The 25,170-nt window shown below is 37.0% G+C and overlaps 1 protein-coding gene across 2 annotated transcripts in view; it reads left to right on the forward strand.

The window, feature by feature from the left end:
• The window catches only part of lamc3 (laminin, gamma 3), a 326,552-nt gene that overhangs the window by 200,050 nt on the left and 101,332 nt on the right, over positions 1-25,170 (forward strand). For both annotated transcript variants that reach the window (XM_062057021.1, XM_062057020.1), the window contains exons 12-13: positions 10,467-10,576; positions 17,639-17,869. In XM_062057021.1, the coding sequence (XP_061913005.1) occupies positions 10,467-10,576; positions 17,639-17,869 (341 nt within the window). The remainder of the gene's footprint in view (positions 1-10,466; positions 10,577-17,638; positions 17,870-25,170) is intronic.

A 25,170-nucleotide genomic window follows, 5' to 3' on the forward strand; every position in this document is an offset into this window, starting at 1 on the left:
CACACTATTATGTTAGATCCACTATGGACTGGACTCTCACTATTATGTTAGATCCACTATGGACTGGACTCTCACACTATTATGTTAGATCCACTATGGACTGGACTCTCACTTTTATGTTAGATCCACTATGGACTGGACTCTCACTTTTATGTTAGATCCACTATGGACTGGACTCTCACACTATTATGTTAGATCCACTATGGACTAGACTGTCACACTATTATGTTAGATCCACTATGGACTGGACTCTCACTATTATGTTAGATCCACTATGGACTGGACTCTCACACTACTATGTTAGATCCACTATGGACTGGACTCTCACTTTTATGTTAGATCTACTACGGACAGGACTCTCACACTATTATGTTAGATCCACTATGGACTGGACTCTCACTTTTATGTTAGATCCACTACGGACTGGACTCTCACACTATTAAGTTAGATCCACTATGGACTGGACTTTCACAATATTATGCTAGATCCACTATGGACTGGACTCTCACTATTATGTTAGATCCACTATGGACTGGACTCTCACACTATTATGTTAGATCCACTATGGACTGGACTCTCACACTATTATGTTAGATCCACTATGGACTGGACTCTCACTATTATGTTAGATCCACTATGGACTGGACTCTCACTATTATGTTAGATCCACTATGGACTGGACTTTCACAATATTATACTAGACCCACTCGACGTCCATTGCATCCGGTCTCCCCTAGAGGGGTGGGTTACCCACATCTGCGATCCTCTCCAAGGTTTCTCATATTCATTCTCATCGACGTCCCACTGGGTTGTGAGTTTTTCCTTGCCCTTATGTGGGCGCAGAACCGCGGATGTCGTTGTGGCTTGTGCAGCCCTTTGAGACACTTGTGATTTAGGGCTATATAAATAAATAATTATTGATTGATTGATCGATTGAAGTATGAAGAAAGGCTTTGGATTGTTTTATAAATATCTCCGCGGTTTGATTTCACATTTCCGGGATTTTTGCAGATCCCAAATACACAAAAACAGGCACCAATGGGTCAGAAAAGTTGATTTTGCATAATCAGTGCCCTTTGTACAAAGTAGCACGATGCTAATGACAGCAGTGCTACACCGCCCAAAATGGATGTGCTGCCGGGCACAAAATGTGTGGAAGAAACGTTTGTGCACCAAAACATATCGTCATTCGGTCTGTGATTTGTAAATCGAAACGTTTGTACCACGAGGCTTACGTGAATCAAGCTTCCACTGTATGCACGTCGTTCTGCTGAAACTCCGAAGTTTAGTTTGACTTCAGAGGCATGCATCTTCCCAAAGAAAAAAACTCCATCCTTGAAAGTCCCACTGCATGTTAAAAATAGCACTTGTGAATGTTTCTTTCTACTTCCAACTTGTGATCGGTCTTTGGGAGGGTTGCTGATTCAGCAGCTGTCACGGTGAAAGCAGGCACATATCAGATGTGCAGTCTGACTCTACAAGTCATCCTTCAGCCCCTGGCAAAGATCAGTCCCTGAAGATGTGTCCAAGTTGGCACATTTGCATTTTACATGCCTGCCTACACACACACACACACACACACACACACACACACACGCACACACATACTGGTTATCATTTGGAATGGGGACCAAGTTTTTGATCATGACTAGTGGGGACCACCCTTTCTACAGGTTGTGGAGGCATAAAAAAAAATGGTGTAAAATGTCCACTGGCCAGTTAGCTCATACACGTCTTTAAATCTCTGGATTGATGGAGTAATGTGCTGATCATTCTTACTGGGGACCCTGGAGAAAAAGAGTTAATATGGTTCATGGGGACCAAGTTTAAATAATTTTGTATAATTCACACAAATGTGTACATGACAACTGAGGACCATTAAAAAAAAAAAAAAGTTCATATTTAATTTGAACTTTTTTTTTTTTTTTTATCACAAATTTGTACGTGACTACTGAGGACCATTAAAAAAAAAAAAAAAAAGTTCATATTTAATTTGAACTTTTTTTTTTTTAATCACAAATTTGTACATGACTACTGAGGACCATAAAAAAAAAAAGAAAGAAAAAGTTCATATTTAATTTGAACTTTTTTTTTTTTTTAATCACAAATTTGTACGTGACTACTGAGGACCATTAAAAAAAAAGAAAAAGTTCATATTTAATTTGAACTTTTTTTTTTTTTTTAATCACAAATTTGTACGTGACTACTGAGGACCATTAAAAAAAAAAAAAAAAAAAAAGTTCATATTTAATTTGAACTTTTTTTTTTTTTTAATCACAAATTTGTACGTGACTACTGAGGACCATTAAAAAAAAGAAAAAGTTCATATTTAATTTGAACTTTTTTTTTTTTTTTAATCACAAATTTGTACGTGACTACTGAGGACCATTAAAAAAAAAAAAAAAAAAAGTTCATATTTAATTTGAACTTTTTTTTTTTTTTAATCACAAATTTGTACGTGACTACTGAGGACCATAAAAAATTTTTTTTAAAAAGTTCATATTTAATATGAACTTTTTTTTTTTTAATCACAAATTTGTACGTAACTACTGAGGACCATTGAAAAAAAAAAAAAAAAAGTTCATATTAATTTTAACTTTTTTTTTTTTTTAATCACAAATTTGTACGTGACTACTGAGGACCATAAAAAAAAAAAAAAAAAGTTCATATTTAATTTTAACTTTTTTTTTTTTAATCACAAATTTGTACGTGACTACTGAGGAGCATTAAAAAAATTTTTTAAAAAGTTCATATTTAATTTGAACTTTTTTTTTTTTAATCACAAATTTGTACGTGACTACTGAGGACCATAAACAAAAAAAAAAAAGTTCATATTTAATTTTAACTTCTTTTTTTTTTTAATCACAAATTTGTACGTGACTACTGAGGAGCATTAAAACAAAAAAAAAGTTCATATTTAATTTGAACTTTTTCTTTTTTTTTAATCACAAATTTGTACGTGACTACTGAGGACCATTAAAAAAATTTTAAAAAAAGTTCATATTTAATTTGAACTTTTTTTTTTTTAATCACAAATTTGTACATGACTACTGAGGACCATAAAAAAAAAAGAAAAAAAAAGTTCATATTTAATTTGAACTTTTTTTTTTTTTTAATCACAAATTTGTACGTGACTACTGAGGACCATTAAAAAAAAAGAAAAAGTTCATATTTAATTTGAACTTTTTTTTTTTTTTAATCACAAATTTGTACGTGACTACTGAGGACCATTAAAAAAATAAAAAAAATAAAAGTTCATATTTAATTTGAACTTTTTTTTTTTTTTAATCACAAATTTGTACGTGACTACTGAGGACCATAAAAAAATAAATAAAAAAAGTTCATATTTAATTTGAACTTTTTTTGCCAGTTAGTCCGATGTTGATGTGATCAAACTTCTTTCTTGCTTGGAAGATACACACACAATTGTAACTGTTATTTCTTCCTGCAAATAATAAATATGTACAACGTGTTTGGATGTATTCATTTATGTAAAATTGTCATTAAATGTAATATTGCCTGACAAAAAGTGATTCGACGTACGTAATATTTTGATATTTACACATCGCATATTTACACACGCGCATCTGACTAGAATACCCTTATGTGCATTACATATATCAACATCAACTACCTACTGTACTGTTTACTTGTTGAAATACCCTTTTTAGAGCAAATATCTACCCATATAATTTATATGTATGTGTGTTTCTTCCTATACAGTATACATGTATATGTGTGTTTGTGCGTGTATATACAGTGTATATATGTATATATATATATATATATATATATATATATATATATATATATATATATATATATATATATAAAAAAAAATTTTTGTTTTTTTTAATAAAAAGTTTCTCGTGCGCACGAGATACATGTCTAAAAAAAAAAATAATTCCCACGTCCCTTTAGGGGCTCCGTAGAGGACCATTAAAAAAATAAAAAATAAAAAAGTTAATATTTTATTTGAACTTTTTTTTTTTTTTTAATCACAAATTTGTACGTGACTACTGAGGACCATAAAAAAAAAAAAAAAAAAAGTTCATATTTAATTTGAACTTTTTTTTTTTCTAATCACAAATTTGTACGTGACTACTGAGGACCATAAAAATGTTTTTAAAAAAGTTCATATTTAATTTGAACTTTTTTTTTTTTAATCACAAATTTGTACGTAACTACTGAGGACCATTGAAAAAAAAAAAAAAAGTTCATATTAATTTTAACTTTTTTTTTTTTTTAATCACAAATTTGTACGTGACTACTGAGGACCATAAAAAAAAAAAAAAAAGTTCATATTTAATTTTAACTTTTTTTTTTTTTAATCACAAATTTGTACGTGACTACTGAGGAGCATTAAAACAAAAAAAAAGTTCATATTTAATTTGAACTTTTTCTTTTTTTTTAATCACAAATTTGTACGTGACTACTGAGGACCATTAAAAAAATAAAAAAAAAAGTTCATATTTAATTTGAACTTTTTTTTTTGTAATCACAAATTTGTACGTGACTACTGAGGACCATTAAAAAAAATTTTTAAAAAGTTCATATTCAATTTGAACTTTTTTTTTTTTTAATCACAAATGTGTACGTGACTACTGAGGACCATTAAAAAAGAAGAAAAAAAAGTTCATTTTAATTTGAACTTTTTTTTTTTTAATCACAAATTTGTACGTGACTACTGAGGACCATTAAAAAAAAAAAGTTCATATTTAATTTGAACTTTTTTTTTTTTAATCACAAATTTGTACGTGACTACTGAGGACCATTAAAAAAAAAAAAAAAGTTCCTATTTAATTTCAACTTTTTTTTTTTTAATCACAAATTTGTACGTGACTACTGAGGACCATAAAAAATAAAAATAAAAATAAATGTATATTTAATTTGAACTTTTTTTTTTTAATCACAAATTTGTACGTGACTACTGAAGACCATTAAAAAAAAAAAAAAAAAAAAAAGTTCATATTTAATTTGAACTTTTTTTTTTTTTTTAATCACAAATTTGTACGTGACTACTGAGGACCATTAAAAAAAAGTTCATATTTATTTGAACTTTTTTTTTTTTAATCACAAATTTGTACATGACTACTGAGGACCATTAAAAAAAAAAGGAAAAAAAAAGTACATATTTAATTTGAACTTTTTTTTTTTTTTTATCACAAATTTGTACATGACTACTGAGGACCATTAAAAAAAAAAAAAAAAAGTTCATATTTAATTTGAACTTCTTTTTTTTTAATCACAAATTTGTACATGACTACTGAGGACCATAAAAAAAAAGAAAAAAAAAGTTAATATTTAATTTGAACTTTTTTTTTTTTTTTATCACAAATTTGTACGTGACTACTGAGGACCATTAAAAAAAAAAGAAAAAGTTCATATTTAATTTGAACTTTTTTTTTTTTTTTAATCACAAATGTGTACGTGACTACTGAGGACCATTAAAAAAAAGAAAGCAAAAAGTTCATATTTAATTTGAACTTTTTTTTTTTTAATCACAAATTTGTACGTGACTACTGAGGACCATAAAAAAAAAAGTTCATATTTAATTTGAACTTTTTTTTTTTTTTAATCACAAATTTGTACGTGACTACTGAGGACCATAAAAAATTTTTTAAAAAAAGTTCATATTTAATTTGAACTTTTTTTTTTTTTTAATCACAAATTTGTACGTGACTACTGAGGACCATAACATTTTTTAAAAAAGAGTTCATACTTAATTTGAACTTTTTTTTTTTTTTAATCACAAATTTGTACGTGAAAGCAGAGGACAAATTTCACCACATCTAGTGTGTGTGTGACAATCATTGGTACTTTAATCTTAAACTTTAAACTACTGAGGACCATAAAAACAAACAAAAAAAAAAGTTCATATTTAATTTGAACTTTTTTTTTTTTTAATCACAATTTTGTACGTGACTACTGAGGACCACTAAAAAAAAAAAAGTCATATTTAATTTGAACTTTTTTTATTTTTTAATCACAAATTTGTACGTGACTACTGAGGACCATAAAAAAAAAAAAAAACAAGTTCATATTTACGGAGCCCCTAAAGGGACATGGGAATTTATTTTTTTTTAGACAAACTTTCTTGTGGCCACGAGAAACTTTTTATTTAAAAAAATATATATATATATATATATATATATATATATATATATATATATATATATATATATATATATATATATATATATATATATATATATATATATATTTTTTTTTTTTTTACTAAAAGTTTCTCGTGCGCACGAGAAACTTTCTCGTGCGCACGAGAAACTTTCTCGTGGCCACGAGAAAGCATTGGATGCGTGCTGATGGTTTGGTGTGTGTTAAAATGGCAGTTTAGGAGTTAATATGGCTGTATTTCCAATTAGGACTTTCCCCCATGTGTGTTGTGGCAAAATGTGAATGCTTGATTAGTAGGTGTGAGACAAACACTTTATCTTCCTGGTTATTGTAACGCTACGTGTTTGACATTATTTAAGACTTTATCATGCCCGGGAAAGGACAGTTTTCCTCTTCTGTGGCTGTGGGGGGTGGGCGTGGCTTGCGGGCCTGCAGCGAAGCGGAGTGTGCCAGTTAGTCCCATGTTGATGTGATCAAACTTCTTTCTTGCTTGGAAGATACACACAAAATTGTAACTGTTATTTCTTCCTGCAAATAATAAATATGTACAACGTGTTTGGATGTATTCATTTATGTAAAATTGTCATTAAATGTAATATTGCCTGACAAAAAGGGATTCGACGTACGCAATATTTTGATATTTACACATAGCATATTTACACACGCGCATCTGACTAGAATACCCTTATGTGCATTACATATATCAACATCAACTACCTACTGTACTGTTTACTTGTTGAAATACCCTTTTTAGAGCAAATATCTACCCATATAATTTATATGTGTATATACAATATATAATATATATATATATATATATATATATATATATATATATATATATATATATATATATATATATATATATATATACACACACACACAGTATATACACGCACACACACACATATACATGTATACTGTATAGGAAGAAACACACATACATATATACAGTATACATATATACACACAAACACTAAATTTGACATACAAAATAACTACTATTTTTAAGAACAAGTTACAGTAATATATAATATATATATATACACTACCGTTCAAAAGTTTGGGGTCACCCAAACAATTTTGTAGAATAGCCTTCATTTCTAAGAACGAGAATAGACTGTCGAGTTTCAGATGAAAGTTCTCTTTTTCTGGCCATTTTGAGCGTTTAATTGACCCCACAAATGTGATGCTCCAGAAACTCAATCTGCTCAAAGGAAGGTCAGTTTTGTAGCTTCTGTAACGAGCTAAACTGTTTTCACATGCATGAACATGATTGCACAAGGGTTTTCTAATCATCAATTAGCCTTCTGAGCCAATGAGCAAACACATTGTACCATTAGAACACTGGAGTGATAGTTGCTGGAAATGGGCCTCTATACACCTATGTAGATATTGCACCAAAAACCAGACATTTGCAGCTAGAATAGTCATTTACCAAATTAGCAATGTATAGAGTGTATTTCTTTAAAGTTAAGACTAGTTTAAAGTTATCTTCATTGAAAAGTACAGTGCTTTTCCTTCAAAAATAAGGACATTTCAATGTGACCCCAAACTTTTGAACGGTAGTGTACATGCTGTGCAAATATAAAAATGCTTGTTGTGAAAAATGAGTTGGAATTTCACAAGAAAAAGGTCACAATTTCACAAGAAAAACATCGAATTTTGGTAGTATTACAATAAAAGTCGTAATTTTACTCAACGCAAGTCAAAATTTTACGAGAATAACTGAACATTTGTGCAATATTATGATACAAGTTGTAATTTGTCCTCAATAACAGTTGAGTTGAGTTTGAGTTTATTTGGAATGGTTAGAAATCGGTAGGTTGTGAGTTCAAACCCCGGCCGAGTCACACCAAAGACTATAAAAATGGGAGCCATTACCTCCCTGCTTGGCACTCAGCATCAAGGGTTGGAATTGGGGGTTAAATCACCAAAAATTATTATTCCCGGGGGTGGCCACCGCTGCTGCTCACTGCTCCCCTCACCTCCCAGGGGGTGATCAAGGGTGATGGGTCAAATGCAGGGAATAATTTCGCCCTCTCGTGTGTGTGTGTGTGGCAATCAGTGGCACTTTAACTTTAACTTTAACATGCAAGCATACAACATGATGCATCACAATTTCCAGTTTGTCTTTTCAACATGTTCGAAAAGGAGTAGGAAGTAGCAGAGCTTATTTAATCCTACCCCTTTTCTTTTACATAACAGTTGCTAAAACTTTTGTTCACTTCCTGTTCTCAATTTATTCACAATATACTCCATAAGTAATCACAATAAAAATAAATAAATAGATAATAATTGGTGAAGTAAGTTACATTTCATAATATGAGATGTGTAAGATTATTTTGAGAATGAATGAATGAATGGATGAAGTCACAATTTTACAAAAAAAGCTTAACATTTTGACAATTTCATGAAAAGAGTCGTAATTTTACTTGACAAAAGTCACAATTCTACTCTTTAGGGTGCAGCCTCCGGTCTTCAGGCCAGGGTCTTCTAAAGATCCCGAAAACTCGTTTTAAAACCCGTGGAGATCTGGCGTTCCAGGCTATAGCTCCCAGACTCTGGAACAAATTCCCCCAGTCCCTTTGTGATCTTGACTGTGTAGAAACATTTGAAAACTTCTCTTTTTGGTAAAGCTTTTAGTTAATGCACCTTTTAACTATTATTTTTTAATCCATGTTGTATTTTATGATGTCGCCCCTGTTGTTTTAGTTGAAATGTTGTTTTACTTTACATATGTTTTGTACAGCGCTTTGTGATTTTATCTGTGAAAAGCGCTTTATAAATAAAATGTACTTACTTACTTACAATTTTATAAGAAAAGTTTAAAATGTTGGCAATATTATGAATAATAATATTATGAATAATAATATTATGAATATAATATGAATATTAAGTTTATTTCGGTCATATAATCAACCATCAACCATTTTGTGTGACCAGTTTAACAGTACAGATTAGACATATTTAACAATAATACACATTTACACACGAAAAGAAAAGAAAAGAAAAAGAATGACCCAAAAAGGAATAGGCTGAAGCCAAAGCTTATATTTGCCTGTCCTATACATTCACTGAAAATTAGATTGCCTGGAACATCAACGTTAAAAAAAATCAATTTGATGAAAGTAATTGTTACTATATTTTATCATTTTCAATTATTTCACCTGTCAAGGTTTTCTTAAACCTTAACAAAGAACTACATGTCTTCAACTCATGACTGAGCTTGTTTTACCATTTAACTCCTAAAACTGAAATACATTTGTATGTTATATTCGTTCTTACTTTACCTATTTCAAAAATCAATATCTCCCGTAAATTATAGTTTTCTCCTCTTAATTTAAATAACCTAAACATACAATAATATATTATTATATTATAATAATAATGGGAACTTTAATTGGCAAAATGATGACAAAAGTCCTTATTTTACTCCAAAAATGTACACTATTTTACAAGAACAACAGAAAAATTGGCAATATTGTGATAAGTCAGAATGTTATATGACAAATGTCACCATTTTAAATTAAAAAGTAGTAATTTTACATTAAAAAAGTAGTAATTTTACATTAAAAAAGTGGTAATTTTACATTAAAAAAGTAGTAATTTACGAGAAAATATTGCAATTGTACAGAAACAGAATAAATATGAGGAACTGTTCCCAATTTTATGAGAAAAAAGTCGACACATTGTGAGAAAAAGACTGCTTTTTATTTTTTTTTAGTTTAAAAAAATATATTTTTGTTTGTAATTGTGTTTTAATCTTCATTGTTTACTTCAAATTATTAAAGTATGTCTCTATATACATGTTTATTTTATTTTTTTTATCAATTTTGGCCAAAGGGGGCGCATTTCAATTTCTTACACACACTTGTTATTTCATATGTTGGCCGGAGGGGGAGCACTTTTAAAACTGACACCCAGTCAATTTGAAAAATCCCTCCTTTTTGGGACTACCCTCATTTTGATAGATTTTACCACCGGGGGGTGCAAATGAGACATTCTCTATTAGATGCAATGGTTTTCCGTATTTGGACCATGATTTCGGTCCTAACTTGTTCACTGGTCCTCATATGGAAGCTACTTTTCCTTGTTGATGTCTCAAGAAGGGTAGAAATACAAGAACACACACACACACACACACACACACACACACACACACACACACACACACACATGTGGCAGTAGTGAAGCTCATACTGTACGTAATCGCCCCACATGCAAAGATTACTCGGATTGAGCGACTGATTAAACTGAAAAAACATCTGCTGTTTAATCGTTTTATTGTCAGAACTTGATGTATTTTTTTCTCTCTTCTATTTCATCAGGCTGGATGAAAGCGAGGCGAGCTTCAAACCCAAGTTGTCCGCCTTCGAATTCCAGCGTCTTCTTTTCAACGTGACAGCTCTGCACATCAGCAACGCGGGCGGACCCGACTGTAAGTCGGCCTCTTGCCCTTTGTAGGCCCAGGAACCACATTTGTACCATCTCACAAAAACCTCCCCAAGTACCACCAACAATATTTGTTATTAGTTTTAGCCTCAAAACCAGTGAAGTGGGCACGTTGTGTAAATGGTAAATTAAAGCAGAATACAATGATTTGCAAATCCTTTTCAACTTATATTCAATTGAATAGACTGCAAAGACAAGATATTTAATGTTAGAACTGGTAAACTTTGTTATTTTTTGCAAATATTAGCTCATTTGGAATTTGATGCCTGCAACAAGTTTCAAAAAAGCTGGCACAGGTGGCAAAAAAGACTGAGAAAGTTGAGGAATGCTCATCAAACACTTATTTGGGACATCCCACAGGTGAACAGGTAAATTGGGAACAGGTGGGTGCCATGATTGGGTATAAAAGCAGCTTGCACGAAATGCTCAGTCATTGACAAACAAGGACGGGGCGAGGGTCACCACTTTGTGAACAAATGCGTGAGCAAGACGTCCAACAGTTTAAGAACAACATTTCTCAACAAGCTGTAGCAAGGAATTTAGGGATTTCACCATCTACGGTCCGTAATATCATGAAAAGGTTCAGAGAATCTGGAGAAATCACTGCACGTAAGCGATGATATTATGGACCTTTGATCCCGCATCAAAAAGCGACATCAGTGTGTAAAGGATATCACCACATGGGCTCAGGAACACTTCAGAAACCCACTGTCAGTAACTACAGTTGGTCGCTACATCTGTAAGTGCAAGTTAAAACTCTACTATGCAAAGCGAAAGCCATTTATCAACAACACCCAGAAACGCCGCCGGCTTCGCTGGGTCCGAGCTCATCTAAGATGGACTGACGCAAAGTGGAAAAGTGTTCTGTGGTCTGACGAGTCCACATTTCAATTTTTTTTTTGGAAACTGTGGACGTTGAGTCTTTTGAAACAAAGAGAAAAAGAACCATCCGGACTGGTATAGACGCAAAGTTGAAAAGCCAGCATCTGTGATGGTATGGGGGTGTATTAGTGCCCAAGACATGGGTAACTTACACATCTGTGAAGGCACCATTAATGCTGAAAGGTACATACAGGTTTTGGAGCGACATATGTTGCCATCCAAGCAATGTTATCATGGACGCCCCTGCTTATTTCAGCAAGACAATGCCAAGCCACGTGTTACAACAGCGTGGCTTCATAGTAAAAGAGTGCAGGTACTAGACTGGCCTGCAGGTAGTTCAGACCTGTCTCCCATTGCATTATGAAGCCTAAAATACCACAACGGAGACCCCCGGACTGTTGAACAACTTAAGCTGTACATCAAGCAAGAATGGGAAAGAATTCCACCTGAGAAGCTTCAAAATTTGGTCTCCTCAGTTCCTAAAGGTTTAATGAGTGTTGTTAAAAGGAAAGGCCATGTAACACAGTGGTAAAAAAGCCTATGTGACAACTTTTTTGCAATGTTTTGCTGCCATTAAATTCTAAGTTAATGATTATTTGCAACAAAAAAAAAAAACGTTTTTTAGTTGGAACTTTAAATATCTTGTCTTTGCAGTCTTTTCAATTGAATATAAGTTGAAAAGGATTTGCAAATCAATGTATTCTGATTTTACTTACAAAGTACACAACGTGCCAACTTCACTGGTTTTGGGTTTTGTATTTGCACTGAAAAAAGCAACTTGTCAAAAACAAATGATTTCACTGTGCATGTTGACACCTTGGGATGCAGCAGACGGGAAATCAACATTAAAGATGTCTTAAAAAGTTCAAAGTGAAGATGGTTCAAATCTCGGGGGGGGAGGGAATTTTTTCCCCCATTGGCTGGTAAATACTTCTTGGAGTCCTTGCCGTATTTTTACCTTTACATGTGGCGTTTATGACACCGCATATCTGAGATCTGCCTCAAAGCCATCATCACCGCTGGCCCCGGCCAAAAAAAAAAAAAAAAAAAAAAAAAAAAATCCATAAAGCCTCGCTCCCATCTCGCCCTGCTTTGCTCTTTAAAGTTCTCCCTGCCGTTTACGGCGCTACGGTGCCACCTGTCATCATTGCGGCGACAGTGGCAAAATTGTCTCTAGTCCATAAAGGCGGGCTCTGACAATGACAAAGACTCGTGTAAATCAAAGGTTTAACAGGCTCAATGTCCCTCCCGCCAAAGTGATCCAAATTGATGGTCGCCCCCGCTGATGGAAATTGTCCGGCGGAAATTATTCGTTTCAAGAATTTTGACGGCGGTCTCACGAGCGAGGATTGACGGCAATGGGTGTCAAAATGTTGAGGGTGTGAAACGGGGCCCTCATCGCACACTTGAACGGGCTTGGTAAAAAAATCATTAACCGCGGCATGTCTGGCTGGCCGCTTGTTAGAAGAAGTCACGGTTCGCCCTCCTTCCGTCCCTTAGTGTCACTTTGCCTCACATCTGCCTCCCGTTACGGCCACAGTCGTCGCATCCGTCTCAACGGACATAATCAGGGGCGGCCAAACTACCTCAATATTGCCCGCGAGGTGTTGTGAGTTTCATAAGGAAAATTACAGGGAGATTGCATTTAATTCAAGAGTCTAATTAGTGTCCCGATACCAATATTTTGGTACCGGTACCGGTACTAAAATTATTTCAATACTTTTTGGTACTTTTATAAATAAAGGGGACCACAAAAAATGGCATTATTGGCTTTATTTTAACAAAAAAATCTTAGGGTACATTACACTAGGGCTGCAACAACTAATCGATTAAATCGATTAAAATCGATTATAAAAATAGTTGCCGATTAATTTAGTCATCGATTCGTTGGATCTATGCTATGCGCATGCGCAGAGGCTTTTTAACAATTTTTTTTTTTTTTTTTTTTTTTTTTTTTTTAATAAACTTTTATTTATAAACTGCAACATGTACAAACAGCTGATAAACAATAATCAAAATAAGTATGGTACCAGTATGCTGTTTTTTTTCAATAAAATACTGGAAAGGATAGAAATGTAGTTCGTCTCTTTTATCCGATTATTAATCGATTAATCGAAGTAATAATCACCAGATTAGTCGATTATCAAATTAATCGTTAGTTGCAGCCCTACATTAAACATTTGTTTAATATTGCAAGTTTAAATAAAATAGTGCACATACTAGACAACTTGTCTTTTAGTAGTAAGTAAGTAAAGTGCCAGGACCGGCCTCGAAGACAGCGACAGGTGAGTAGATGGCCCAGGTGGGCTTTGGTATCTAATCACCTTTCACCTTGATTAGCAGCAGCCGGAGTGAGACACGCTGTTGGAGTTGGCGTGGGAGCCAGAGAGAGAGAGAGACACGAACAAAGAGAAAGACGTTTTGCTGGAAAGCAAAAGCCTCTCCACATTTATGAAAATAAAACAGTGCCGTACCCTGAAATCCTTGACTCTCGTGGCAGTGTGTGGTGGTCCGCAGAACCCACTAGAGGGCAACCTCTACAATATGTTTATTATTGCAAGTTTGTCCTTAAATAAAATAGTGAACATACTAGACAACTTGTCTTTCAGTAGTAAGTAAACAAACAAAGGCTCCTAAATAGTCTGCTGACATATGCAGTAACATATTGTGTCATTTATCTACCTATTATTTTGTCTACATTATCAAGGACAAGTGGTAGAAAATTAATTATTAATATACGTTTACTGTTACTATCTGCTTACTTTCCCTATTAACATGTTTTATCTACACTTCTGTTAAAATTAGAGATGTCCGATAATGGCTTTTTTGTCGATATCCGATATTCCAATATTGTCCAACTCTTAATTACCGATTCCGATATCAACGGATACGATATATACAGTCGTGGAATTAACACATTATTATGCCTAATTTTGTTGTGATGCCCCACTGGATGCATTAAACAAGGTAACAAGGTTTTCCAAAATAAATCAACTCAAGTTATGGAAAAAAATGCCAACATGGCACTGCCATATTTATTATTGAAGTCACAAAGTGCATTATTTTTTTGTACATACCTCAAAACAGCAGCTTGGAATTTGGGACATGCTCTCCCTGAGAGAGCAGGAGGAGGTTGAGGTGGGCGGGGTTGAGGTGGGGTGGTGTAGGGGGTGTATATTGTAGCATCCCGGAAGAGTTAGTGCTGCAAGGGGTTCTGAAGTGAAGTGAATTATATTTATATAGCGCTTTTTCTCTAGTGACTCAAAGCGCTTTACATAGTGAAACCCAATATCTAAGTTACATTCAAACCAGTGTGGGTGGCACTGGGAGCAGGTGGGTAAAGTGTATTGCCCAAGGACACAACGGAAGTGACTAGGATGGCGAAAGCGGGGATCGAACCTGGAACCCTCAAGTTGCTGGCACGGCCACTCTACCAACTGAGCTATACCGACCAAAAATGCAGGAAGTTGGCCAGGCTGACAGGAAGTTAGCCAGGCTAAGGAAGTTAGCCAGGCTAGCATGAATTCAGCCAGGCGAGCAGGAAGTTAGCCAGGCGAGCAGGAAGTTAGCCAGGCTAAGGAAGTTAGCCAGGCTAGCAGGAATTTAGCCAGCCGAGCAGGAATTTAGCAAGGCTAGCACATACTTGCCAACCTTGAGACCTCTGAATTCGGGAGATTGGGGGGCGGGGTTTGGGGGGGGGCGGGGTTTGGTGGTAGCGGGGTGTATATTGTAGCCCGGAAGAGTTAGTGCTGCAAGGGGTTCTGGGTATTTGTTCTGTTGTGTTTATGTTGTGTTACGGTGCGGATGTTCTCCCGAAATGTGTTTGTCATTCTTGTTTGGTGTGGGTTCACAGTGTGGCGCATATTTGTAACAGTGTTAAAGTTGTTTATACGGCCACCCTCAGTGTGACCTGTATGGCTGTTGACCAAGTATGCCTTGCATTCACTTGTGTGTGTGAAAAGCCGTAGATATTATGTGATTGGGCCGGCACGAAATAGGGTGAGAAGATCTGTCATCCGGGAGGAGCTCAAAGTAAAGCCACTGCTCCTCCACATGGAGAGGATCCAGATGAGGTGGTTCGGGCATCTGGTCAGGATGCCACCCGAACACCTCCCTAAGGAGGTGTTTAGGGCACATCCGACCAGTAGGAGGCCACGGGGAAGACCCAGGACACGTTGGGAAGACTATGTCTCCCGGCTGGCCTGGGAACGCCTCGGGATCCCCTGGGAGGAGCTGGACGAAGTGGCTGGGGAGAGGGAAGTCTGGGCTTCCCTGCTTTGGCTGCTGCCCCCGCTACCCGACCTCGGATAAGCGGAAGAAGATGGATGGATGGATGGACGGTATGTGGTAGTACCGAAATATTTCAGTCAGTACCTATAAAAGTACCAAATTCAGTACCCATCCCATCCCTAACTCTCAGCCTGCAGTGTTACGGGGCCCCAGCATTTAAGTAAAAAGCAACAGGAGGAAGTTTAAAAATCAATCCCAATCAAGACTGGGCAGAGAAAAATACTTTGTATTACCTCTCCTGACTCCTCCTAGGCTAATTTGCCATCCATCTTCCGTCGTCCAATGACAAGACTGGAAAAACAAGTAAATAAGGAAAACAGAGTGACATTGTGCCTTCATCACTATTCATGGCAGGAAGTCCCTTGTCTCCTCTTCTTCTTCTTTCCACTGGGATGTATTTATTGTCCTGAGCAGATACTACTGCCTGGTTGTAGTCATTGGCTTCAAGTGTGGTGCTTCTTTTAGCCTTCACCACTTAAAATAAATCACGTGGTTCAGACGGTAGAATGGAGGGTTTCCGGGTTCCATTCCAGCTCCCGCCATCCTAGCCACGGCCGTTGCGTCCTTGGGCTTCATAATGCGCCACACATTTTCAATGGGACACAGGTCTGGACTACAGGCAGGCCAGTCTAGTACCCGCACTCTTTTGCTATGAAGCCACGCTGTTCAATGTTTATTTTATTTATATAGCCCTAAATCACAAGCCACGTGTTGTAACACGTGGCTTGGCATTGTCTCGCTGAAATAAGCAGGGGCGTCCATGATAACGTTGCTTGGATGGCAACATATGTTGCTCCAAAACCTGTATTTACCTTTCAGCATTAATGTGTAAGTTACCCATGCCTTGGGCACTAATACACCCCCATACCATCACAGATGCTGGCTTTTCAACTTTGCGCCGAGAACAATCCGAATGGTTCTTTTCCTCTTTGGTCCGGAGGACACGACGTCCACAGTTTTCCAAAAACAATTTGAAATGCGGACTTGTCAGACCACAGAACACTTTTCCACTTTGCATCAATCCATCTTGGATGAGCTCAGGCCCAGCGAAGCCCGCGTAATTTCTGGGTGTTGTTGATAAATGGCTTTCGCTTTGCATAGTAGAGTTTTAACTTGCACTTACAGATGTAGCGACAAACTGTAGTTACTGACAGTGGTTTTCTGAAGTGTTCCTGAGCCCATGTGGTGATATCCTTTACACACTGATGTCGCTTTTTGATGCAGTACCGCCTGAAGGATCCGAGGTCACTGCCTTGCCGCTCACGTGCAGTGATTTCTCCAGATTCTCTGAACCTTTTGATGATATTACGGACCGTAGATGGTGAAATCCCTAAATTCCTTGCGATAGATGGTTGAGAAATGTTGTTCTTAAACTGTTCAACAATTTGCTCACGCATTTGTTGACAAAGTGGTGACCCTCGCCCCGTCCTTGTTTGTGAATGACTGCTTTTACTGTATACCCAATCATGGCACCTGTAGGGATGTTCCAAATAAGTGTTTGATGAGCATTCCTCAACTTCCTCAGTCTTTTTTGCCACTCGTGCCAGCTTTTTTGAAACATGTTGCAGGCATTGGATTCCAATTTAGCTAATATTCGCAAAACATAACAAAGTTTACCAGTTCGAACGTTAAATATCTTGTCTTTGCAGTCTATTCAATTGAGTATAGGTTGAAAAGGATTTGCAAATCATTGTATTTTGTTTTTATTTACCATTTAGGTGCCAACTTCACTGGTTTTGGGGTTTGTAAATCTAACCCATTATTATTGTGTGTGTCCTACAAGAGGGTTCAACTCTGTTGTAGGACACACGTTACCACTATCAGCTTTACAAGTATGGACCTGAGTCAAGTTCCCATTTCCTCCCTTCGTCTCTAGACACGCCCCAGCTGGCCGAAGTGCGTCTGACCTCTGCTTCTCCCGCCACCGATGCTGCCACCGGCTCCCCCGCTCCGTGGGTGGAATCCTGTTCCTGTCCCATCGGTTTCGGCGGCCAGTTCTGCGAGCGATGCGGCCCGGACTTCACCAGGGAGTCCCCCGGCGCCGGACCTTTCTCCGCCTGCGTGCCGTGCAACTGCCACCAGCATGGAACTTGCCACCTGGAGACCGGTGAGGTTTTAACACTGCTGTAATGTTCGTTTCCAAAAGTGTCCAAAAAGACCAGAAAAAACTATATTTGTCGCTAGTTGCTTTTTGAGAAAGACCTTCTCGCTAAATCTAGAGCAGGGGTCACCAACGCGGTGCCCGCAGGCACCAGGTAGCCCGTAAGGACCAGATGAATAGCCCGCTGGCCTGTTCTAAAAATAGCTCAAATAGCAGCACTTACCAGTGAGCTGCCTCTATTTTTTAAATTGTATTTATTTACTAGCAAGCTGATCTCGCTTTGCCCGACATTTTAATTCTAAGAGAGACAAAACTCAAATAGAATTTGAAAATCCAAGAAAATATTTTAAAGACTTGGTCTTCACTAGTTTAAATAATTTCATTAATTTTTTTACTTGGCTTCTTATAACTTTCAGAAAGACAATTTTAGAGAAAAAATACAACCTTAAAAATGATTTTAGGATTTTTAAACACATATACCTTTTTACCTTTTAAATTCCTTCCTCTTCTTTCCTGACAATTTAAATCAGGGGTGGGCAATTATTTTTTACCGGGGGCCGCATGAGCTACCCGAGCACTGCTGGAGGGCCACATCGACAATATTTCAATTAAATTTTGCTCAATATTATTTTTGATATATACCGTAAGATAAATAATAATAATAATAATAATAATAGTAATACTTCAACATAGTGTGTGTAACAGCATTCCATGACTAATATATATAAATTAACATTCATAATAAATGACAGTAAAATAAGCACACGTATGACTGAGGAGTCATAGTGTAACTTTGTGTGGTGTTTGAGTTGTCCGACTTTTTGTGTGGCCTTAAACGCACCAGTGGTTTAGTGCTATGCGTGTTGGTGACAGATGACAAGTTGGTTTTGGCCTGGTTTGTACGGCAGAAAATGACTAGTTTTTCCAGATAGAATTGTTTTACTCATGTTTTTGGTGTGGTTATGTCCGAATATAAACAGTTTTGTTCAATAAAGTGATCGATATAATTCCTGTCCTCGAAGCATCTCGATAGACGTTACAATAATTGAACGGTGTTCAATTGAACGGTGTTGACGAACACCGTTAGGGCCGCTTGTTGTCACTGTCACTCAAAGTTGCATTGCAAAATTCCATAGAATAAATATGTTTATTTTGTTTATAATTCAGATGGGATTTGATTTGGTGCGTGGCATATACTTGCTGCGCGCAGCGGACGCTTGAGCAGTGCGCAATTGCGCAGGCACGCACCTTAGGTGAGGGGACGTTGCTTTGCAGTTCATGTGTTGTTGAAAACACGCCATTCCTCATCAACTTTTCTCTTTTTAGCGTCTCGGGTGTAAAACGTGCATCACTTGTCGCTGCATGTGCACCTTCACTCGCAGGTTACACACGGACACACGCCCATAAATAAAACTTTTCAAAATAAAAGCAGCACAGTTGTATTGCGCGCACGACATAGATGTTTTTTCAACTTTATTTTGTAATTGCAGTTGTTCACATTCACTCACAATCACGCATACGTCCACACGGAAGTAATACAAATAACGATTTTCAAAACAAAAGCAGCACCGTTGTATTGCACACTCGACATAGATACTTTTTTAAATTTATTTTGTAATTTATAATTGGCCTCACGCGGGCCGGACAGGGACGCACAAAGGGCCGGATGCGGCCCGCGGGCCGCAGAATGCCCAGGTCTGATTTAAATCAATGTTCAAGAAAATGTATTTTTTTTATTGTAAAGAATAATAAATACATTTTAATTTAATTCTTCATTTTAGCTTCTGTTTTTTCAACGAAGAATATTTGTGAAATATTTCTTAAAACTTATTATGATTAAAATTCAAAAAAATTATTCTGGCAAATCTAGAAAATCTGTAGAATCAAATTTAAATCTTATTTCAAAGTCTTTTGAATTTCTTTAAAAATGTTTGTTCTGGAAAATCTAGAAGAAATAATGATTTGTCTTTGTTAGAAATATAGCTTGGTGTAATTTGTTATATATTCTAACAAAGTGCAGATTGGATTTTAACCTATTTAAAACATGTCATCAAAATTCTAAAATTAATCTTAATCAGGAAAAATTACTAATGATGTTCCATAAATTTAATTTTTTCAAAAACATTTGAATTAGCTAGTTTTTCTCTTCTTTTTTTCGGTTGAATTTTGAATTTTAAAGAGTTGAAATTGAAGATAAACTATGTTTCAAAATGTAATTGTCATTTTTTTCATGTTTTCTCCTCTTTTAAACCGTTCAATTAAGTGTAAATATCATTAATTATTAATAATAACATAGAGTTAAAGGTAAATTGAGCAAATTGGCTATTTCTGGCAATTTATGTAAGTGTGTATCAAACTGGTAGCCCTTCGCATTAATCAGTACCCAAGAAGTAGCTCTTGGTTCAAAAAGGTTGGTGACCCCTGATCTAGAGCAACAAAGCTGCGAGGTCGGCAAGACTGACCCCCATTGCTTTGTCTTCTTATTCTCTGGAAGACCAGGTGACTATGAGGTGTGTTAAAAAGTTACGATTCCATCAACAACTTATGAGTTGTATAGGGTGACATGGCTCAGGTGGTAGAGCAGCTGTCCAGAAACTTGAGGGTTCCTGGTATGAACCCAGCTTCTGCTGTGTCCTTGAGCCAGACACTCCACACACCTTGTTCCCAGTGCCACTCACACTTAAGAGATGGGTACCGAGTCCGGTACTTTTTTTTGGCACCGACCAACCATCCATCAATTTTATACCGCTTGTCCCTTTTGGGGTCACGGAGGGTTGCTGGAGCCTATCTCAGCTGCATTCGGGCGGTAGGCGGGGCACACCCTGGACAGGTCGCCGACCAATTCACGTCAAATCCACAGTGTTACGGTGCCTGGGTTGCGCGTGAGGTCACGCCCGGTTGCCGGTCTCGGCACATGAGAGCGGACTCGGCCAAACCAGCACTCGGTAAGGTTGCCATTTTCAAAGCCAACAAAGAAATTGTACTTAGAAAACGCTCCAACGTAATTCAAGTAAGGCTCAACTTTTGACATGCTACTGATTAACATTAGCGATTTTACATGGCGTTTTCAGCACTTCCAAATGTGTGTGTGGCACGGTTCCTGGTTCAATCCCCAGCTTCTACCAACCTAGTCACGTCCGTTGTGTCCTTGAGCAAGACACTTCACCCTGGTTCTTTTCCCCTGTGGTCCGGAGGACACGACGTCCACAGTTTCCAGAAACAATTTGAAATGTGGACTCGTCAGACCACAGAACACTTTTCCACTTTGCGTCAGTCCATCTTGGATGAGCTCGGGCCCAGCCAAGCCGGCGGCGTTTCTGGGTGTTGCTGATAAATGGCTTTTGCTTTGCATAGTATAGTTTTAACTCAAACTTAACTGTAGTTACTGACAGTGGTTTTCTGGAGTGTTCCTGAGCCCATGTGGTGATATCCTTTACACACTGATATTGCTTTTTGATGCGGTACCGCCTGAGAGATCGAAGGTCACGGGCATTCAATGTTGATTCTCTGAAACTTTTGACGATATTACAGACCGTAGATGGTGAAATCCCTAAATTCCTTGCAATAGCTGGTTGAGAAATGTTGTTCTTAAACTGTTGGACAATTTGCTCACGCATTTGTTCACAAAGTGGTGACCCTCGCCCCGTCCTTGTTTGTGAACGACCGAGCATTTCCTGGAAGCTGCTTTTATACCCAATCATGGCACCCACCTGTTCCCAACTAGCCTGTTCACCTGTGGGATGTTCCAAATAAGTGTTTGATGAGCATTCCTCAACTTTCTCAGTCCTTTTTGCCACTTGTGCCAGCTTTTTTGAAACATGTTGCAGGCATCAAATTCCAAATGAGCTAATATTTGCAAAAAATATCAAAGTTTACCAGTTTGAACATTAAATATCTTGTCTTTGCAGTCTATTCAATTGAATATAAGTTGAAAAGGATTTGCAAATGATTGTATTTAGTTTCTATTTACCATTTACACAACGTGCCAACTTCACTGGTTTTGGGGTTCGTAGTTAATCTTAGAACTGGCACCCAATGTTATTAAAAAAGTATGGATTTTGAATCAAGAATCGATTCTGAATCGAATCATCACCCCCAAAGAATCAAATGGGATTGAATCATGTCATACCCAATGATTCCTTTTAAATGTAATTAAGAAAACATCAATTTGAGGTGTGGCATTTACATATTCAAGACTAATCGTCCCATCGCAGCGTCGGATGCTATTTGTGGCCCAAAACTTTTTTCCGACTCTCCATAGGCGACGCCCTGTAAGAGTAGCGAAGCTGTTGCCGTGGTTATTTATTGATGTTTTTCGCCCGCCGCCGTGAGTCTGCATCGCACAATCTCAGGCTGGCAGCTGGAGGAGAGGGGGGAGAGAAAAACAAACAAAAGAATAAATAAGGCAAACATTAGACCGCTCATCTTTCATCGCTCCTCAATCTCTTGGTGCCTAAGTCTTTGCCGGGATGTGACCCAGTTGGGAGACGGCGCGGTGCGAGCGCGTCGTCGTGTTGGCGGCGGTGTGTTTACACGCTGCGGAAGCCATCCTGCTATCAGCGCCGGCCTCCATCCTAATTAGACTCGTCGGCTAATGATGTCTGATTTACTTGCGGATTCTGCGAGCCTCCTCGCTCGGTCTGGGGGTCTCTCTCGTTCTCTTTCTCTCTTTTGGGGAGAACACTGGTACTCTTGTTGTCTTCCCGCCTTCAGTCCAGAAGTCAACCGCTTCCATCTCGCCGCACCTGCGCCCCACTTCCTCGACATCCTCTCTTTTCTTTAGGGTGGGTTTGGCACCGTGCTGCCCCTGTGTATATATATATACATATATGTATATACCAATTGATAGTAGAAATAAAGTAAGAAGCAGCAATTGAAAAAATAGAGCAAAACAATGTTGGAAAAATATGTTACTTCTTTTTTTTTTTTTTTTGTCCTGTCCAGCTTCTCAGGCAAATCATATAGTTGATGTAGATGCCCATATCGGCTGTTCAGATTTACTTTACAAAAGAGAAGTGTAGGATACTTCTCTTGTTGCCTCATTTGTATTTGACTTTATTAAATGTATTTATATTATCATTTGGTGCAGCCGGGCCGGAGCAGGAGGGGATAGAAAGAGAAAAAAATTGTGGGGACAAGAGGGGGATTAGACAGAGAGACAAAAACAACAACAACAACAACAATAGAGCAACATCAGCAAATACGACATGTACACATATGATGGTAAAAGTAATACCAAATGAGCAGTTAGCGAAAATAAAAAATAATACAGAAATGACAATGAGCATTATTAATATGTTACTTCTAATGACTGATAACTATAATAATAATTAAAGCTGCAAGCAGCGATGGACAGGACCGACTTTGAGGGCTCCTAAAATCCAAACCGGAGCAGTAATTAAAAGTCTTTCATCAACTTTTAATCAGAAGGGTTCAATCTCTCTCCTGTGCTAATTTGAAGCCGACACGACAAACGCGCTCAGAGGAGATCATGTTTGAAAAAAGGTGACTGTTTTTACTCAACTTTTGTTTTGAAGGGGGAATTGCAAACTTCCTGTTGATTTTTGCTGGAGGTTGTCAGTCTATGAAATATAGGTCTAAGTGAGACCTACATAGAGGTTTTAGTTCCATGTCTCTACGACATTCCTACTGGGAGTTACAGGCAGTTTTGTCTGTGTTTTCTTCCTAGGGGGCGCTAGAGCGCAATTTTGAGTTTTGGGGTTTGATTTTTTGATTAGATCGCAATTTTCGCCAGTCCTGATGTGTGTGTCCAATTTGGTGAGTTTTGAAGCATGTAAAGGGGGTCAAAATACAGCTCAAAGAGGCGGCGGTATAATAATAAAACGCTAGAAATTCAATAGGGTCCTCTGTCCCTAAAAATAGAGAAAAACAATATTGGAAAAATATGTTACTTCTAATGAGTAATAACTATAATAATTAAAGCTGCAAGCAGCGATGGACGGGACCGACTTTGAGGGCTCATAAAATCCAAACCGGAGCAGTAACTAAAACTATTTCATCAACTTTTAATCAGAAGGGTTCAATCTCTCTCCTGTGCTAATTTGAAGCCGACACGACAAACGCGCTCAGAGGAGATAATGTTTGAAAAAAGGTGACTGTTTTTACTCAACTTTTGTTTTGAAGGGGGAATTGCAAACTTCCTGTTAATTTTTGCTGGGGGTTGTTAGTCTATGAAATATAGGTCTAAGTGAGACCTACATAGAGGTTTTAGTTCCATGTCTCTACGACATTCCTACTGGGAGTTACAGGCAGTTTTGTCTGTGTTTTCTTCCTAGGGGGCGCTAGAGCGCAATTTTGAGTTTTGGGGTTTGATTTTTTGATTAGATCGCAATTTTCGCCAGTCCTGATGTGTGTGTCCAATTTGGTGAGTTTTGAAGCATGTTAAGGGGGTCAAATTACAGCTCAAAGAGGCGGCGGTATAATAATAAAACGCTAGAAATTCAATAGGGTCCTCTGTCCCAAAGGGACTCGGTCCCTAAAAATAGAGCAAAACAATATTGGAAAAATATGTTTTTTCTAATGACTGATAACTGTAATAATTAAAGCTGCAAGCAGCGATGGACGGGACCGACTTTGAGAGCTCCTAAAATCCAAACCGGAGCAGTAATTAAAACTCTTTCATCAACTTTTAATCAGAAGGGTTCAATCTCTCTCCTGTGCTAATTTGAAGCCGACACGACAAACGCGCTCAGAGGAGATAATGTTTGAAAAAAGGTGACTGTTTTTACTCAACTTTTGTTTTGAAGGGGGAATTGCAAACTTCCTGTTGATTTTTGCTGGGGGTTGTTAGTCTATAAAATATAGGTCTAAGTGAGACCTACATAGAGGTTTTAGTTCCATGTCTCTACGACATTCCTACTGGGAGTTACAGGCAGTTTTGTCTGTGTTTTCTTCCTAGGGGGCGCTAGAGCGCAATTTTGAGTTTTGGGGTTTGATTTTTTGATTAGATCGCAATTTTCGCCAGTCCTGATGTGTGTGTCCAATTTGGTGAGTTTTGAAGCATGTAAAGGGGGTCAAAATACAGCTCAAAGAGGCGGCGGTATAATAATAAAACGCTAGAAATTCAATAGGGTCCTCTGTCCATAAAAATAGAGCAAAACAATATTGGAAAAATATGTTACTTCTAATGACTAATAACTATAATAATTAAAGCTGCAAGCAGCGATGGACGGGACCGACTTTGAAGGCTCATAAAATCCAAACCGGAGCAGTAACTAAAACTATTTCATCAACTTTTAATCAGAAGGGTTGAATCTCTCTCCTGTGCTAATTTGAAGCCGACACGA

The sequence above is a fragment of the Entelurus aequoreus genome, linkage group LG08 (assembly GCF_033978785.1).
Source record: "Entelurus aequoreus isolate RoL-2023_Sb linkage group LG08, RoL_Eaeq_v1.1, whole genome shotgun sequence".
NCBI lineage: Eukaryota > Metazoa > Chordata > Actinopteri > Syngnathiformes > Syngnathidae > Entelurus > Entelurus aequoreus.